We start from the raw sequence: 17,378 nt of genomic DNA, 5'->3' as shown, positions 1-17,378 counted from the left end.
GGAGCCGGTGTATGGTACAGTAGTTTGAACAGAAATGTGGGTGTGGCCTTTGGAGGCAGTGCTCTGCTTTGTTCCTTTAACATCTGCTTTTCACTGATCACTTTTGTTCTCTGCTCACATGCCCATAAGGAGCACCGAAATCACGGAACATCCAGTCCACTTATGAGCAAAGTGACTGAGTGTTGGATACGCTGCGTCGCCTTCTCACTGGCTGAATGTACTACTGCAGGCACTGGCCTCAGCAGCAGGGGGTGTTTGAGTCATCTCTTGCTCACACACACCTATTAGTGTGGACCAACTGTCTGGCACACTGTACACTCTGCTCCACCTGCAGCCATTGACACATGTCTAATGTAACGGTTATAATTTATTAGTTTGCATTTTGGATGTAAATATTAGGTTCAGCAGCTTTAGAGAATATTCTCAATAGAGGAACTTTTTATTAGATGGATGAATTGGATTTTTTTACTTTATTTTTCCAGACTTAGTGGTATGTTTTCATTGCAAGTTTCCACTGCTGTGCCCTGAGGAACCAGTTCCTGTTTGCTCCTCTGAGTGCTACAGCCTCCTTTTTTTGATGACGGTAAATGGTCTCTGTCCTCCTGTTATGCAGATGTTTGGATTCAATGTTGTGTATAGAGGGTGACTGAGGACTGTAAAGCAGGTGACTAACGCTTCGAACCCTTTTCTAAACAAAGCGAACTTTGTACTAATTTGCAAATAAAAGGCTTTGATAATTGCTCCCGTTTGTGTTTACAAACACTATCGCCTCTTGCTGTCATTTCATTGTCCTGTTTTTACCCTCTGAGCCCACAGGTGGCAGTAAAGCATCCAAACCAATTAGGTACAGCTGAATCCAATTTGCTTCCACAGTATTTACAGCTGCAGCCAGACGCTCCGCCGTCTTGATCAATAACATGAACAATACACACGTTTAGCAATTTTTCAGATTTTCACACCCCAAACTTTTTTTTTTTTTTTTAAAAGTTCTTACTGAGTGCAACTTTGGAGCTCCAGTTCAAATCAAGAAAGAACTCCACACGGGTGAAAGAGGTGAACAGCTGATGCGGAACCACTGAGGAGACGGTGCAACGTCTTTATTCCACTCATATTTACAGAGTTACAGAAAGAAAAAAAAAAAAGAGAAGAGCGTTAAAAAGATTTGTTACAATTTCTGCTCATTTGCTGTTTGTGTTCCATCCACACGGTGACCCTGCAGACACACATTCGTTCGACTGAAGAACAGATGGACACACACCCATGTAGTGCGAGACTAGACTAGTGAGCTCATGGAGGGGGAATGTGGCCCCGCCTTCGGTCCCTCTCCAGGATCAGGATTGGCCACTCAGTGGAGCAGGGGCGGGGCAGGAAGGGTTAACACACACACAGTGATGGGGAGCATGAAGGAGGAAGGACGCAGAGGGACGGAGGCGCTCAGTGGACTCAGCTCTTGTTGAGGGACCACAGTGGATCCAGGGTGCTCAGCGGGTCATCGCTCGACGGCGCCCCCTGCAGACCTTGGCCCTCATGTGGGTGTAGGAAGCTCTGCTTGCTGATGCGAGACTTCCCGCGACAGCTGCTGTCCAGGGTGAACGCCTCGGGCGTCAAGGAGGCCAGCAGCTCCAGGGAAGAGGAGGCGGAACCCAGGGCAAGGGGTGCAGCCAAGGTGGGCCCAGGGTGGTGATTGGCAGCAGAGGGGGTGGGCTCAGGGCCATCCAAACCATTACCCTGCCCTTGTTGGAGCAGCGGGGACTGTGGCTTCGCTGGGGGGGGGAGGGGACAAGGAGGGAGGGGGGCTCAGCGAAGGGGCTGGGGGCTCCTGTATGGGGGTGCTGCTCAGTTCTGGTTCGAGGATAGGCTCGGGGACGGGGCCTTGATCTTGGGCACTGGGGGGCCGGATGCTGAGCTTGGCGATGGTGGCCTGGATGGAGCTGATGGGCATGTCCCCCCCGAGGACGAGGTCCTGTGACTCCTGGCGGGAGTAAGTCTGTGGGGGGGGGGGGTCATTATGAGACAATGCCCTCCCTATGCTGTGCTGTGCTGTGATGCTGTGACACTGGGGGGGGACACCAGGAAGGAGCAGCAGGGGGGACTCACCTTTACTGCTGTGCTGCCGGGGGTCTTGCTCAAGGAGGTGGCGCCAATGCCGTGGCGCTGAAGGACCTGCTCAGCATGCTTGAGGACGGCCTCGTAGCAGAACTTCAGGTGCAGCTACAAGAGGGCAGGATGAGTTCCCCACACACACACACACACAGGTCTGCACGAATGATGCTGCTCACCTTCTCCTGCAGCATGTTCTTTCTCTGCTGCCTCATCTTCCTCACGAGTAGCGGCAGGTCGGCGATGCCGTTCCCGGCCTCCAGCTCCTGCAGCGCCGCGTACAGCAGGCAGAAAGCGCCGGTGCGACCCACCCCGGAGCTGGTGGAGGAGGAGGGGGGTCAGTGTCATACCCATCTTATCGGTGTTTGACCATTTCTTTGTACTCCAACTCCAACTTGTGAACCAGAGGTCATGTTTGTATCTCCACTATGTGCACAATCAACAAATGATTATCAACACTTCTACTCATAGATCAGGGTCTGTCTAAAAATCAGTTGCCATCAATACTTTGTAAAATGATATTTCCCCATTAGCTTTGGTTCACAATTTAAAGTGACAAAATAAAAATACATCATCTCCTCAACCACCTGTTTGTGTTAAATGACAAATGATTCATCCCAAAATCCCGTGCAACATTTCCCAATACTGGTATTGATCAGGACACTGAGGAACACCAGGCAGGAGCTGTGAACACCGTGGGAGTGAGTGGAAGGACAATGGGTCCAAACTCCTGTCTGGGTTCTCTTTACTTCCACATATGAGCTCAGTGGATGAACTCAGGCTGCATTTGCAAGAGACATTTTGTGAAACAGATAAATAAAATCATAAACCAAAAAAAATTTAGAAATATTTAAATTTGTGAACTTTTCCTAAGATGATTGTACAGGTAAGAAAAATAAACATCTAATTTTTTTCAAATCGTACACTGCATGTGTAATAAAATGCGACTCCAATTCCCAATGACCTCCTTAACCCCCAGCGACACACACCTCCTCCACTCCCAGTCGCCCCCACGCGCCTCGGACCCCTACCTGCAGTGCACCACGACGGGTGTGTGGAGCGGGCGCTGGTGCAGGTAGTGTGTGTGGACCTCCTGGATGAACCTGATCAGGTTGCTCTGGCTCTCTGGGAGACCACTGGGGGACACAGAGGAATGGTGAGTGTGAACCAGGTCTGGTCGTGTGGTGGCTGGCGAGGTGCTGCGCTGACATGGGTAGTAACAAGTGCCATTTACTCCATCACTTGTGTTCACGTACATTTCTACAGGAGTTGTACCCTTCACAGTCATTTTTCGCATCTATTCTTTTTAACTCAAGTACAGTTGTTTGAAGAAATGATAATCAATCGCATCTTCTCGTTACCACAGAGTTTTTCCCACATCTACATTTACAGTTATTCATTGACCTGACGCTTTTCTCCAAATCCACGTACAATGTTAAGCTACAATTACCATTTATAGGGCTAGGTAATTTTTCTGAAGCAATTTATGGGAAGTACCTTGCTCAGGGGTACTACAGTTAGAAGTGGGATTCAAACCCCACGACCTTTGTGTCCAAAGGCAGCAGCTGTAACCACCACACTACCAGCCGACCACCATCTAACGTTTCACTTTTCTCTCTTTGGAACCAAGCACATCGCATGTACTGTGAAAACTGGTAATACTTCATCACCGTCAGCTGTCATCTTCTGTGGATTTCATTGGCTATTATTGTCCAATCAGAGCTCAACTGCAGAGTTTTTCCCCACCTTGACTGACAACCCAGTTCGTTCATTCACATTGAGGAAGAGTGACGGAAGAAAAGAAAACGTGTTTAAAACAGTTACAACTCAACACTGGACAAGCAGCTATACTTATCAAATTAATATGGACAAACTAGGACAACTGTTGGGGCAGCGGTTAGAGCTGATGCCTTTGGATCGAAAGGTCGCAGGTTTGATTCCTACCGTCCTGCTGCTATACCCTTAAACAAGGTATTGACCCTAAATTGCTCCAGTAAAATTACACAGTTGTATAAATGGGTAAATAACTGTAACTAACATTGTAAGTCACTTTGGAGAAAAGCATCAGACAAATGAATAAATGTAAATAATGTATCAATTTCTTTTTAACAATATTGGGAGAGCTGAACTTTACAAGTTTGTATAAATATAAATGATAGCTTGTGTCTCTCAGTAAGTCACTCTCACTTTAGAGACAGGATGCGATAAGTGGTACTTTACTAGTGTAAAGGCAAAGTATTCAAATTAAAACAATTCAACCAATAACTGTCGAGGTATTTGTAGTTCTACAAGGATGTTCATTTACATTTATTTACATTTATTCATTTAACAGACGCTTTTGTCCAAAACGACGTACATCTCAGCAAAAGTACAAATTATACATTACATTAAGAGGAGAGACAGCTGCAGAAACGAAAGTCTCAAACAATGTTCATTTTTAATGTATAAATATTCTAATTACTCTTATTTTAATATAATTACTCTTATTCTTACAAATGAGTAACGATGAACAAATACAGTACTTTTAGGATATTTCATTGTGGTGAATTACCTGCTTTTATGTCACGTTCTCTTGACAACGAAGCACATCATTAAGGACTAATTCTGTCTACCAAGTATTGACATTTTTGGAAACAATTTTTCATGTAACAACTGACTACTACCTCCTAGTTTTACAGTAAAGATGGGCGCCGCACTTACAGTTCTGGCCAGGACGTGAACTGTAGGTGGATGACGGTGCGCTTGAGGCTCTGGTCGCGGTACTGCATACTGATCATGCGCTCAACGTGTGTGGGTGTGGTCTTCTGCGTGGTCAGCGTCAAGGTGATGGGCCCCTGCGACAGCTGCTGACCGCGCTCCGACGGGAAATACCAAGGCACCTTCTGTCAAGGAGCACAAAGTCAGATCACATCCCAGGTCGACCTCACGCTGACCTTCGCCAGCTCGTGTGGCTCCACCCTGCTCACCTTCTCCAGCTCCTGCTCAGACACCAACATGACCACGAGGGACACCTTCTGCTCGTACACCATAAGCCAGAAGTCGGCAGCGGTGCCGGGCAGCGGTGCCTGCGTGGCGATGAAGCGGGGGCAGTAGGGCGACAGCTCCTCAACGGAGCTGGCGTTGATGTAGTCGTCCTTGCCGGAGCGCAGCAGCACACGGTTGCAGTCGTAGGGCATGACATCCTGGCGCCGGTTCTTCATACTGTAGCAGCGTGCCACAGCGATGGAGAGTTGGCGCACGTCGCGCTCCTGCAGTTCCTGCAGCTCCCTCCAAAGGGCGTCCAGCTCTGCCACCCGCTCCAGCGCCTGCACCGTTGCCGCAAAATGCTCCAGCTCCGCCTGCAGCCGCAGCGTACGCTCCAGCGTGCCGTACGGATCGCCCTCGATGAGGCGCACGCCGGCTGGCTCGCGCCGCCGCTGCCCATCCTGGGGGTCCGCTTTCGTAGGCAGTAGCACGTTGGCGGCTGCTTTGGGGCCCCCGTGTTGGCCCTCGGGGCTGGAGGACAGCAGGTCATCCGTGCTGGAGCTAGAGCGCTGGAAGAGGGAACTGGAGGAGCTGGTCGGAGGGGGCGGGGGCGAGGAGGACTCCGCTCCGCCCACAGGAGTCAGGGAGGGTGACGGGGGGGGCCTCTGAGGCACCAGGCCCAAAGACGAGGGCCCCGGAGAAGGAGCCGGAGATGGGGACAAGGCAGCGGAAGGCAGCATCGCGCCGGGCTGCTGGGTGACCGACGGCCCTGTGGAAGGCGGGATCATGTGCTGTGGGAGGGGCTGCGGCCCCATGGAAGCAAGATGCTGAAGGGGACCCCTGGGGGGAGGGGCAGAGTAAGTAGCACAAGAGGCTTGAGATGTTGGCTGTGGAGGCATCATTGGAGCTCCCCCAGGGTAGCATCCAGGGCCAGGCTGCTGAGGGGGCAGTGTTCCAGGAAGAGGGAGGGAAGGTCCTGAGACAGGGGGGACCTGTGTGGGGTGGGGCACAATACCTGGAAGCACCGGGGGCTGCGAGAGGGGCACGGCCGGAGGTATTTGTGGCTGCGCAGGAGGGGGGGCTCTGGGCAGTACAGCTTGGGAGCTGGGTGGTATCTGTGGGTGGGCAGCATGAGGGAGAAGCGGTGTCTGGGAGGATGGGGGAGAGGGAGCACCGGGCATCATGTGGAGGGGTCTAGGCACAGCCTGCGGGGGGTAGCCTGGTTGGGAGGGCTGGTGGGGGATGCCGGGGTGTAAGTGAGGAGGGAGCTGTCTTGAGGGGAAGGCAGGTTGCTGGAAGCGGGGAGGGACAGGCTGTTGGGCCGGGGGCACATACTGGGGGTATTGGGGTTGCACGTGCAAGGGGAGCTGAGCTGGGCCTGATTGGTACTGGGAGTGAGGCTGGCAGGGCTGCTGCTGCATGGGAAGGCCTGTCTGGGGGGGCTGCGGCTGCTGTATGGGAATACTGCCCTGGGGAGGCTGCTGCTGCATAGGTAGGCTGCCCTGGGGGGGCTGCTGCATGGGAACACCTGCCTGGGGGGGCTGCTGCTGCATAGGAAGGCTTCCCTTGGGGGGCTGCTGCTGCTGCATGGGAATGCCTGCCTGGGGGGGGTACTGAGGAAAGTGACCCATCTGAGCAGGCACTCCATACCCGCTGGAGACCACTGGGGGCAGCGGGCGTTGAGCTATGTGCAGCCCGGGTGCCGGGGAGTAGCTGGGGATGGGCGTCTGCACGCAGTCCACCGTGGTAGTGGAGGGTCGCAGGGCCATAGCAGCCCCTGGAGGGCAGGGCTGCGCCTGTGGGCTGATGCTAGAGACGGAGGAGAGCTGGGGGGCAGGAACCTGGGGAAAATGGGATTGGATGTGGGGTGCACCGCCGCGGGGGAGGCCAGCTGGGGGGTAGCCTGCAACCTGTTGGGAGGGATGGTGCGGAAGCTGGGCCAAGTGGGCGGGAAGTCGAGGTGGAGCATATATTGTGGCCGGTACCCCTGCCGGGACCCCTGGCCAATGAAGTGAAGGCACAGGTGCTGCTCCTGTCCCCGGGAAAGGCAACTCGGGGGGGAGGCTGCGCAGCTCTTCGGGGAGATCCCCGCCCAGGCTGAGAATGGCGGCATTGATCTGGGCCAGTTCTGGGTCCTCCAGGCCGCAGGACACATCCATGTCCGATGCTTTTTTCTGCAGGGCCGGCTTGGGAGCTGTGGGCCGCGGGGGGGCCTTCTTCTGCAGCTCCCTGGACAAGAAAGATGGATGAAGGAAGTGGAAAAACAAAGGAAGAAGGAAAAAGGAAGACAGCAGAAGAGCCGCACAGAAAGCGAGAGACAACAGGGAGAGCGGAAGATCAGAGACCATGGCGGCCTGCATATAGAGGGGCCGTCCGAGGGCCTTCGGTTCGAGGTACAGTCCTCCTCACCGCTCCAGCAGGACTTGGCGCTCCTCTTCCCGCGTCTTGCAGAGGGTGTGCGCGCGCTCCAGCAGCCGTGACGCCTTGCCCTCCAGGTCCTCGTAGAACTCCCTGCCCTCCTGCGACTTCTTCATCAGGTCCTCGTAGGCCTCGTAGGAGGCCACCAGCATCTGCACCGTGCTGTTCCACCTGTGTGCGCGCGCACACGCACACGCACACGCACGCACGCACACACGCACACACGCACACACGCACACACGCACGAGCATCTTATAGAAACACTAGTTTCAGTGCATGTCACTAACCAGGAACTCATACAGGGCGTTTTATGAATGGTTACAGATGACTAATTATTCTATGACTGTTGCTCTACATACTGTGTGTCTGTACCTGAATTCCTTCAGCTCTTTCCTCGGTATTACACAATGAACATCTCACAAAGTGTGGGATCCCTCCCACAGCCCAAAGACATGTGTTTCAGGTGAACCAGTGACTCTAAATGGCCCATGCTCTGTATATATATGTGTGTGTGTGTGTGTGTGTGTGTGTGTGTGTGTGTGAGAGAACTACATGGCTCTGCTGCAGAGATGAGTGAATTGGGAGTTTGCTGCAGTGTATTGAACACCGCAAGTCACCTTGGATAAAGGTGTGTATAAATCAGATCCAGGCGTGCGTTTCTCCACTGTGACACACACACTTTAATGGCCACTACGCTCACACACCCATCAGCGAGGCCACACTCACTTGTGTTCTGTCTCGACGAGGCCTTTGCGCACCAGGGCGTACTGCACATTAGCTTCCGTCAGGGCCTTCAGGATGTTCTCCTGGGCAGACAGGTTCTGGTCGATGTAGATCTTTACTTGCTCGTACTTCTTGAGCTGCTCCTCAAACAATCTCTGAAGAGAGGAGGAGGTGGTGGGGGGCAGAAGACGAGCATTTGCTTACATGTGGCACAAAAAGTCAAAGTTCACCACAAATGTGTGTACAGAAGAGTCCAGCCACCTTCATGTCAGTGCGATCCGTGGTGACCAAGGCGGCAGTGATGTCATCCTGCTGGATGAGCTCACGCAGCTGCTTCTCCAGGGAGCTCCGCTGGTCACGCATCTCCTGAACCTTCCCCAAGATGCGCTTCATGCACTGCACGGCTGCTACCTCCTCTGGCCACCAGGGGCAGACAGGAGCAGAGTCAAGAATCCACACTTGCCACCTTAGCTCAGACCCAGAGGATGCTCTACAACTGCACACCTGACCCAAGGTGTCTATGAGGGTCGACAAGAGCCCCCCCCCCCGCAGGTGCCTTGCCCCTCCTCACCCTCACTGAGCTGGGGCCGGGGAAGCGCCTCCCGGAGGGCGTCGAGGGGGCCGCCTAGCAGCCGCAGGTTGGGCACATGCAGGTTCATGGCGCGGTGCAGCTCCGTGTTGGTGAAGCTCGCCTTCTCGTGGGCCTCCAGGTACTTGTCCAGGTCCCGGCGCAGCTCGGCGAGAGTAGCAGGACGCGGGGGCACCTTCGCCCCGGTTGCCTCCAGGCTCCGCTCACCCGATTCGTCCTCATTGAGAACATCGCCGATCTCCCGCAGCGAGGCCTCCACATCCGTGAACACACCCGACAGGGCTGCGGGGATGCCACAGAGGAGGACGTTTGTACAGAGAAGCAGGGTGTGGTCAGGGACAGCGAGATAAAATGGAGAGTGCGAGTGTGTAAATGTGCGTGCGAGACAGAGAGAGACAGAGATCATGATTCACCTTGCATGGACTGCGTGAGGCTCTTTACAGTGTCGGGCCTCACACTGAGGGCAGCGCACTTCTCCATGAGTACGGCAGGAATGTGACTGTACATGTCCAGGTTGTCCACTGAGTCCGAGTCCAAGCATAGCGAGTCCATGAACTGACTGCAACACACACAATTACTCCTAGCTCCTTCAATGCTTACACACACACTTTCTCTTGCTCTCTTTCTGAACGTGTTGCTAAACTCACTTGAGGGTCTCGTTCTTGCTTTCGATCTTGGCCATAACGTCCCGCAGCAGCTTGGCCTTCTCCTCGCTATAGGACCAGAATATTATGAGAAATGCCATTGATAAACAAGGCAAAAAACATCTGTACTTTTCAGGAAAGTCCGTGTACATGAATACCATCACTTGTCACATCTAAGACGTGTGTTTTCAGCTCAAACAAATGTATCAACAGTGTTCTTCAGTGTCCCGAAGAGGTGCAAAGGTGTGCTGCACAGTGCTCATGTTCACGTGGTTAAAGTGCTCTCCACACCTGTAGAGCGAGGACGCCTCATGGGCAGCCATGGGTACCAGCTTGGAGAATATGTCCGGCCCTGTGACGCTTGGGTCCGTGGGGTTCACCGGCAGGCCCTTCACTAGCGGGGCACCTGCAGGGACAGCAAACGGGACACCCTGCCTCAGCGGGGAGAGGCACAGTGGAGCAGAAGGGCCATCCACCTCGCTGAGGATGCTGTACCTTTGACAGAAGGCAGGGTATCTAGCGCGGGGACAGGCTCGTGGTAGATGAAGTCGTTGTCTTTCTTGGCCGAGTTGAACCTGCAAGAGCGGAGAGCAACGGACATGGTGAGAAAGACTGTCAGACTCCCGCTCAGCTCCACTGAGTGCCGACAGGTTACTTTAGGAAGTCGGTGTGTAGCGGCCCACAGTGTGGTCCAGACACACACCAGGGCGTGGCCCACCGCAGGCGCTCAACCTACACACAGCCAAAGGAGCACAAACCAAAGAGCAGGAATGAGGAGCCTTACTTTCCCCCGATGACGTCCATCGTGAAGCGCAGTGCCTCTTGGACGCTGTCTGGTTGGCCCTGGACACAGCGAAGGAAAAGTCACCGTTACTGTCTCCTCCACTTAAGTGAGCGCGCACGCACGCACACACACACCAAAGCTCTTTTCAGTACTAACACCAAATTTACTTTTACCACAAAAGAACAATCATTAACAGCTCAGTAACAGAGAAACGTCCCGTGAATCACAAGTAGAGATGCGTCTAGGCAGGTAAAACAGGTCACATTGTATCAAACTTTACTTTAATATATGTGTAGGAAATGCCACTAAAAATCAACAAACTAAAAAAATGCGTATAACAAGGCATTGTTTGCATTACAACACACTGCAGTACTGTTCGTGTGTGTGTGTGTGTGAGAGAGAGAGAGAGAGAGAGAGAGAGCAGTGTCACATTGCCTTTTCTTAGCAATATAGGGCAGCAGCAGAGGCTGTGGGTTCAGATACCTTGGCAAGCTTCATCGCCTCATTCAGCTTGTCTAAGGAGCTCTGCAGGTAGGCCAGCTGTGTGGAGAAACAACATGATGTAAAACACACACACACACACACACACACAGTTACCACAATCACCAATATCAATTCCCGCTCAGTTGTTGTGCAGTGTCACACACCCTCTCTCCGTACTTCTGCTGCTCCTCCGCCTGCTTCCCCATATGCAGCTGTGGAAAGGGCAACACACACAGTAAGTCTCGTGTCAAGATAACCAACAACTTCTTTTTCAGTTGTCTTCGACCAAAGCAACCTTGACAAACCGCTTTGTCAATAAAGTATGTTCCTCTTACTTTCACATCAGAGAAGAAACCAACACAGCTTAAAGGTGAAATTTGTGTGGCAACCCTCACAAACCAGCAGCAGCAAGAACAAAAAAGAAAATGAATACAAGTTAGACTAAAATATACACACTTATAATATGTATTGCATGTCCATACCATGAGACAGACTACTGTGACAAAGTGCTTGGACTGCATTATCGGCTGTTAGGGGTGAATGTGCAAAGTCAACTATTCATTTGTCAATCGGAAAAAAGTTACATTTTAGGGACAAAAACAAACTGATACATAAACAGCTTTAATCAGTATTTTCTTCATATGACTTATTACACGATGCTACTTCAGTTTGCAGTTAAAAGTCAACAGCAAATTAACACTTCCTGTTGTATACGAGTTAAATTGCATGGAACAAAACTGCAGGCAGGGCTGAGGACTGTGACCAGGACCATAGATGCCTGTTAAGGAGTCCCTTGCTGATGGAGTCCCCTCGCTGCACCCTGTCCAGCGCATCTTTCCCATCATTTATCGCTTTGATGCAAAACACCACCAGATACAATGTCCCCAAACACACTTACATGGGCGATGGCAGCAAAGTAGTAGATCTTCATCTGCACCAGCTTCTTCCAGTCCTTCTGGATTTTTCCCAGTAGCGAAGCCGTTTCTGAGTTCTCCAGTGCCCGGCACGCCTCCTTGTAGTAATCCACCACCTGTAGGGGGCGACAGAGAGGTGCAACCCGCTGACCGGCACCCTCGAGGGACACTCTCATGAGTCCGTATATAGCGGCGTGACTGTACTACATTCAGCTGTGTCATTAGGTGCTAAATACTTGCTGAACTGCAGGTAAGTGGAAGAAGAAGTGAACCCTGGACCCACAGCTCAGTCGAGGTCCTTAACTACCACCCCAACAGCTGTACCGTGTTTCTGTACACAGTATAGCCCAGCACACACAACGCTGGACATACTACAGCGTGGCTTTGGAGGCCCTCGAGGGGTGGGGGTGTGTAGCTAAGGACCCTCAGGCTCAGGGTTTGACCCAAGAGGAGCCTCAGCCTACCTGGGCACTGATGCGAGCCACCAGGAAGCTCTTCCTGTTGTCCAGCATGGACTTCTCCAGCAAACACTCCTGAGCCTGGCCCTGGAGGAGAGGAGGCAGCTGCAGCTGTGACGACCACCACGTACGTATATATACATATGTGCGTGCGTGCGTGCGTGCACACACTCTCTCACCAGCATGAGGTTGATGTTGAGATTGAGGATCTGGTGGCTCATGTCCACGCTGTAGTTGTGGTTGAAGTGGTCCCTCAGGTAGGAGAAGGCGCCAGCTGAGCACTGGAAGTGGGTGCAGGACACCTTCATACCCTGGGCGCGGACACAAGGAGGAGGGTTACTGCATCACATGGGGGCAGGGATGCGCGCACACACAGGGTTGTAGGCCATTGAGCTCACCTCCTCCGATACCCTGTTGTCCATGGCCCCTAGCATTGAGTGCAGAGCCCCTGGGGAGAGCAGAGAATGATGGGAAATGATCACACTGACCACAAGGAGTGATGAGCTGAGTCACAGAGTGCTCTGCCGGCATAGTGACTGCTCGCCTCTCACCCAGATTGTAGAGGATGCAGGCCTGTTCGTAGCAGATGTCATCGTGGGTCACCGTCTTTCCAGAAAATATCTCCGTCCTGGGTGGGGTGGGATGGGTGGACAGAGATGAAGGAGGAAGAGAGCGGGAGTAGTGCAAGTGGGAGAGTTTACTCACACACACAGGTTACTCACTGACTCCCCATGTTCAGAGCTGAATTATGAATTTTAGGGACGCTGGCAGTAGGAAACATCTATACCAGCTGATGCTAACTTGCAACATCTGCCTGGAGAGGATTAAACCATTTTTTTCCCCCACTTGTCTTATTTTTTGTAAAAATTCAGTTTGCAAGAAAGCGAACGTGACCCACGTTTACCCTCCAGGCCAACAGATGGCAGTAATGAGTAGCCAAACATAACAGCAGTGTGGGATAGCCTTAATTCAACTCACTCCCACTGTGCTCACAGCTTGTGTCTGGTGTTCCTGAGTGTCAGTGATCCTGAACAAGGTGAGGAATGCAGAATAACTTCACAGGATAAATCGGTCAAACCTTCAAGCAATAGCGGTTTGTGGAAATGACTATTTAATTTTCAGTCATTTTAAACTGATTTAATATAGCTTGAAGTTAATACAAAAATTACAGCAAAAAGACTTACAAAGCATTTTTACTAATTCTAGTCACAACTTAAACTTTTACAGAATTAAAGCATAAACAAATTCAAGCACATCTATTAAGCTTTTACTGACTGGGACTTGGTGGTAAAAGTGACTACGAACAAAACAAGACACAACAAATAGCCGTCTTGTCCCAGTCATTGTCGTACCTTGAGGAACCAATGTAGTATTTTCCCTGTAACGTCGGCTAATAAAAAGCAGTCACTTCTGTCAAAGTAACCCTGGGTACTCGTAGTTCAGGAAGGAGCTCTGGGGTACAGATGTGGTGGGTGGAGCTCTTACCAGGAGATGGGAACAGCAGCTTCTTGACCAGCACCCAATGGGACACGGCTCTGCAGGTAGTGCAGTTGTCCAAAGTACTTCCTGAGCGTACTGCAGCCCTCAAAGTCCCGGGTGACGTTAACCGCACTCTGCAGAAACACACACGTGCAGTCAGCTGGAGATCTGGACAGGGAAGCCCCCTGTGTGACACAACACCCCGTCACTCTCCCACCACCTGCCTGGCGCAGCTGCTCCAGCTTCTTCAGCTGCTCGTTGTAGTTGTCTGGGTTTTCGCCGTAGTTCTTCAGGATGAACTGGGGAAGAGAAGACAGAGGCGTGATGCCCACTCCTTGATCCCCCTACAATCCCATAATGGCCTGCAAATGTCATTCTGCTCCAATAAGACAGGCAGTGCTCACTCTGTTTGTGTGTTTACTGCATGCTCTTTATTTACACGGTTCACGGGCAAACACAGAGCAGTCAGTCAGGACAGACATGTCAGAATACAGGCAGGAAACTGTGGAAATGTCTCCTCGGCCTCTAAACCCCTGATCTGTCTATCCATACAGGTTCAGGACATGTGACAATGATGTCACCTGAGCAGTCCAACCCCACTGAGGGTGATTATATCAGCAGACCTGTTTTGGGGCGGGGGGGGTCAGAAACGGTTGAAAAGTGCTGAGAGGGGGAAACACACACACACACAGCTATTAGCAGAGAATGTGAAACTTGCCATGTGCGTGATTAGCAAACTCAGAGTCCTGTACAAAAGGTCCAACTGAAGTTCATGTGACACTGAGGAATGAGGGAATTACGGTCCAAAAGAGTCATATTGCTGAATGACAGCATTGGGAACTTTTCGGGACATCGACACCAGACTATTTCTGTTCTGCATTGCGACTCCACAGGATTCCAGCGCCTGACGTTGCCAGAAAAACAACAACAAGAGGGTCACCAGACAATAGCTTCAAGACAAACACTGCCTCCCAGTGTCAGCACAAGCACCAGCATAACTCCCAAGACCCCCATGGGGGGGACGAAGGGGTACAGGTAGCCCCCGGGGACATTTTTTTTCCCCCCACACACACTAAACATAGTTCACCAGAGACACAGGAAGGAGTGACAGCTCACAGTATAAATACACATCAAGGCCCTTTTATTGAAATGCTGGAGGTGGGCGTGGCCATTCGGCTCTCACAGGAGGATTTCACTGTCAAATCAGGATGCTGATGGCATTGGGAGCACTCAACACACACACACACACACACACACACACACACACACAGAAGGGGGATGGATGCCCCCCCCCACAGTTGAATGCATAGAGGAAAAAAGGGGAGGATGAGGTGAGGGGTCAGCGGGTATCACAGGGAATCACACTGGAGATGGAAAAAGTGAAATGTTACACTTTCTACATTTATCTGACATGTTTATCCAAGTGGGCGGCATGGTGGCACAGCGAGTAGCGCTACTGTCTTACAGCGCCCGGGTGGTGTGCGAGGACATGAGTTCGATCCCCGCTCTGGGTGGAGTTTGTGTGTCCTCTCTGTGTCTGTGTGTGTTTCCTCCCACAGTCCAAAGACATGCTGTTCAGGTCCACCAGTAGTGTGTGAGCGAGAGAGACAGTGTGTGTGTGTTCCCCTGACATATGGGTAAGTGACCCATTGTAAGTAGTGTATCTACCACTGTAAGTTACCGCAGTGAATAAGGTGTGTGGGCTGGTAACACTACATAAGTTCATTGGAAGTTGCTTGGACAAAAGCGTCTGATAAATAAATGTAAAGTGACTTAGAACGTTAATCTACTTTATTTACCCCTTTATACAGCTGCATAACTTTTTACTGGAGCAATTCAGGGTAAGTACTTGCTCGGGAGCACTGTGCCTGGAAGCAAAACTCGAACCTGGAACCTCTGAGGGCAACAGCAGCAGCTCTAATCACTACACTACCAGCTGGCAGTGTCAGAAACCAAGAAACAGAACATTCCAGAAGAGTTTTGAAGACCTCTCAGGGCACTAGCATGCTGCTCACCTGGTCTGACTGGAACGAGTACATCTCTCTCTCTCTCTCTCACACACACACACACACACACAAAATCAAGAAACAGGAGAACTGACTGCTTACAGATATCATACACAACTATGGACTTCATGTAAACACTCGTAGTGTTTAGTAAACAAACAGGAAACCAGGGTTAGCTGCCTGCATCCCCCTCACTGGTCCTGTCTCCTAAGAGACAATGACTCTGCCCATTGAATGATGGGGCCCCTCCTGTGCTGCCATTGACCCCACACACACACACACACACACACACACACACACACACACACACACACATCCCTGAGTCAAAGGGCACCACACACAGCACATGTCTGGAAACGTCACTGACCGTGAGCAGACTGGACAGACTGTGTGGTCTTTAACCTCCCCCCAAGTGCCTGTCTGGTCTCTCCTACAGTGCGGAATACAGTCCGTTCTCGACCGAAACAGGTCCACACATACGATTAGGTCACTGCTTGCCACTCAGGTGATGCTGTGAGATGAATCTTCCTTCCACACTCAGGTACGAGAGCAGGGCCCGTCCCGGTGCCGGCGTCACGGCCTCGCTGTTGTGAAGGAGGTCATGTGAAGGGAAGAGACCAGTCGTTTGAGGAGTGCGCAGACTGCTCAATGCGGGAGGTGGAGGGGTCACGATGAGCCGCGCCGCAGTGGCGAAGGAGCTGGCCACGCCCACCAGGGAGGGACCGCCCCTTTTAGTCTGCTCACGTTGTCGCAACTTACACAAACGATAATAAAGTCCACACTGCTGACAAGGACCATCTGACCCCCCCCCCCCCCGTCTCTCTGTCCATGATCTGTGGAGTGTCTCTGTCCACCCAGTGTGACCTGTGTGTGTGTGTGTGTCTCAGTCTCCATCCCTCCTCTCTCCCGTCACCTGTTCAGTGTCTCTCTAGTTAGTGCTCTTCTGGCCTCACGCGCGCGCGCGCACACACACACACACACACACACACACACACACAGACAGACAGACAGACAGACAGACAGACTGCACTTGGACTGCACAAGCAATGAATGGCTGAAGAACAAGTTTGTTATAAAAAATAAATACGTGTACATGAAAAAAGTAAAAAAAAAAAAAAAAAAAAAGAGAGATGTTACAGGGCTCAACTGCTCAAGTAGAAACAAAACCGCGCGCAGCCTGTGTGTGTGTGCGCGCGCGTTTCTGTGCCCCACCTGCCTCACCGAGGCCCCGAACTGGAACTCTCCGGCCTCTTTCAGATCCAGCCAGATCATGGGCATCCGCGGCACCGCTTCCATGGCGCCTCTTCTTCGCTTCCTCCGTGTCCAGTGAATCTACGCCGCGATGTTTTCACTGTAACTTTTGCACTTGTTCGCTGTGCAAAATGTTGAAACTATTCGTGTCGCTCCTCGCAGCCCGTCCAGATTTTTCCTCAACAGTTCCGGTTGTTTTCGTCAGTCTTCCATTCGCCCTGTGTCATATCCCAGTCGCGCTCTTTCCGGAAATCACGGGATGGGCGTGATGACGTATATAAACTTCCTGTTGGCTGTGTCTCATGGGATTCGTAGTCCTATTACACTCGGGCGTTCCTTACCTACATTAAATTACATCGAAAATAGAAAAAAAGATGAAGTTGTACCTGAAGTGAAGTTTATGTGCATAATCGATATCAAATTAATATCCGCATCACTGGATATCGCTCTATAAGATCATGCCCGGAGAACGGCTGGCCCGCACACACCCAGCGACACTACAGAAATGTGGCGCCCTCTGGCGGCCGTTTACGGAATTTCACGCCAACAGCGATTTTACACGGAA

General features: G+C 51.7%; 1 protein-coding gene across 1 annotated transcript; it reads right to left on the bottom strand.

Moving 5' to 3' along the window:
* Positions 1 to 854: 854 nt before the first annotated feature.
* ptpn23a (protein tyrosine phosphatase, non-receptor type 23, a) lies at positions 855 to 17,086 on the bottom strand. The gene is given in 26 exon segments (XM_029260013.1): positions 855 to 1,771; positions 1,773 to 1,987; positions 2,098 to 2,211; positions 2,280 to 2,418; positions 3,132 to 3,236; positions 4,801 to 4,982; positions 5,067 to 7,293; positions 7,474 to 7,653; positions 8,209 to 8,360; positions 8,467 to 8,621; positions 8,777 to 9,076; positions 9,208 to 9,353; positions 9,442 to 9,507; positions 9,730 to 9,844; positions 9,934 to 10,013; positions 10,223 to 10,281; positions 10,706 to 10,762; positions 10,870 to 10,917; positions 11,604 to 11,735; positions 12,084 to 12,164; positions 12,257 to 12,388; positions 12,476 to 12,525; positions 12,629 to 12,705; positions 13,563 to 13,690; positions 13,781 to 13,855; positions 16,775 to 17,086. Coding segments are annotated over 26 exon segments (5,427 nt in total). The 5' UTR covers positions 16,859 to 17,086; the 3' UTR covers positions 855 to 1,443.
* Positions 17,087 to 17,378: the final 292 nt, after the last annotated feature.

Source organism: Scleropages formosus, chromosome 18 (genome assembly GCF_900964775.1).
Source record: "Scleropages formosus chromosome 18, fSclFor1.1, whole genome shotgun sequence".
Taxonomy (NCBI): Eukaryota; Metazoa; Chordata; class Actinopteri; order Osteoglossiformes; family Osteoglossidae; genus Scleropages; species Scleropages formosus.
This window is presented reverse-complemented; position numbering and strand designations above follow the sequence as displayed.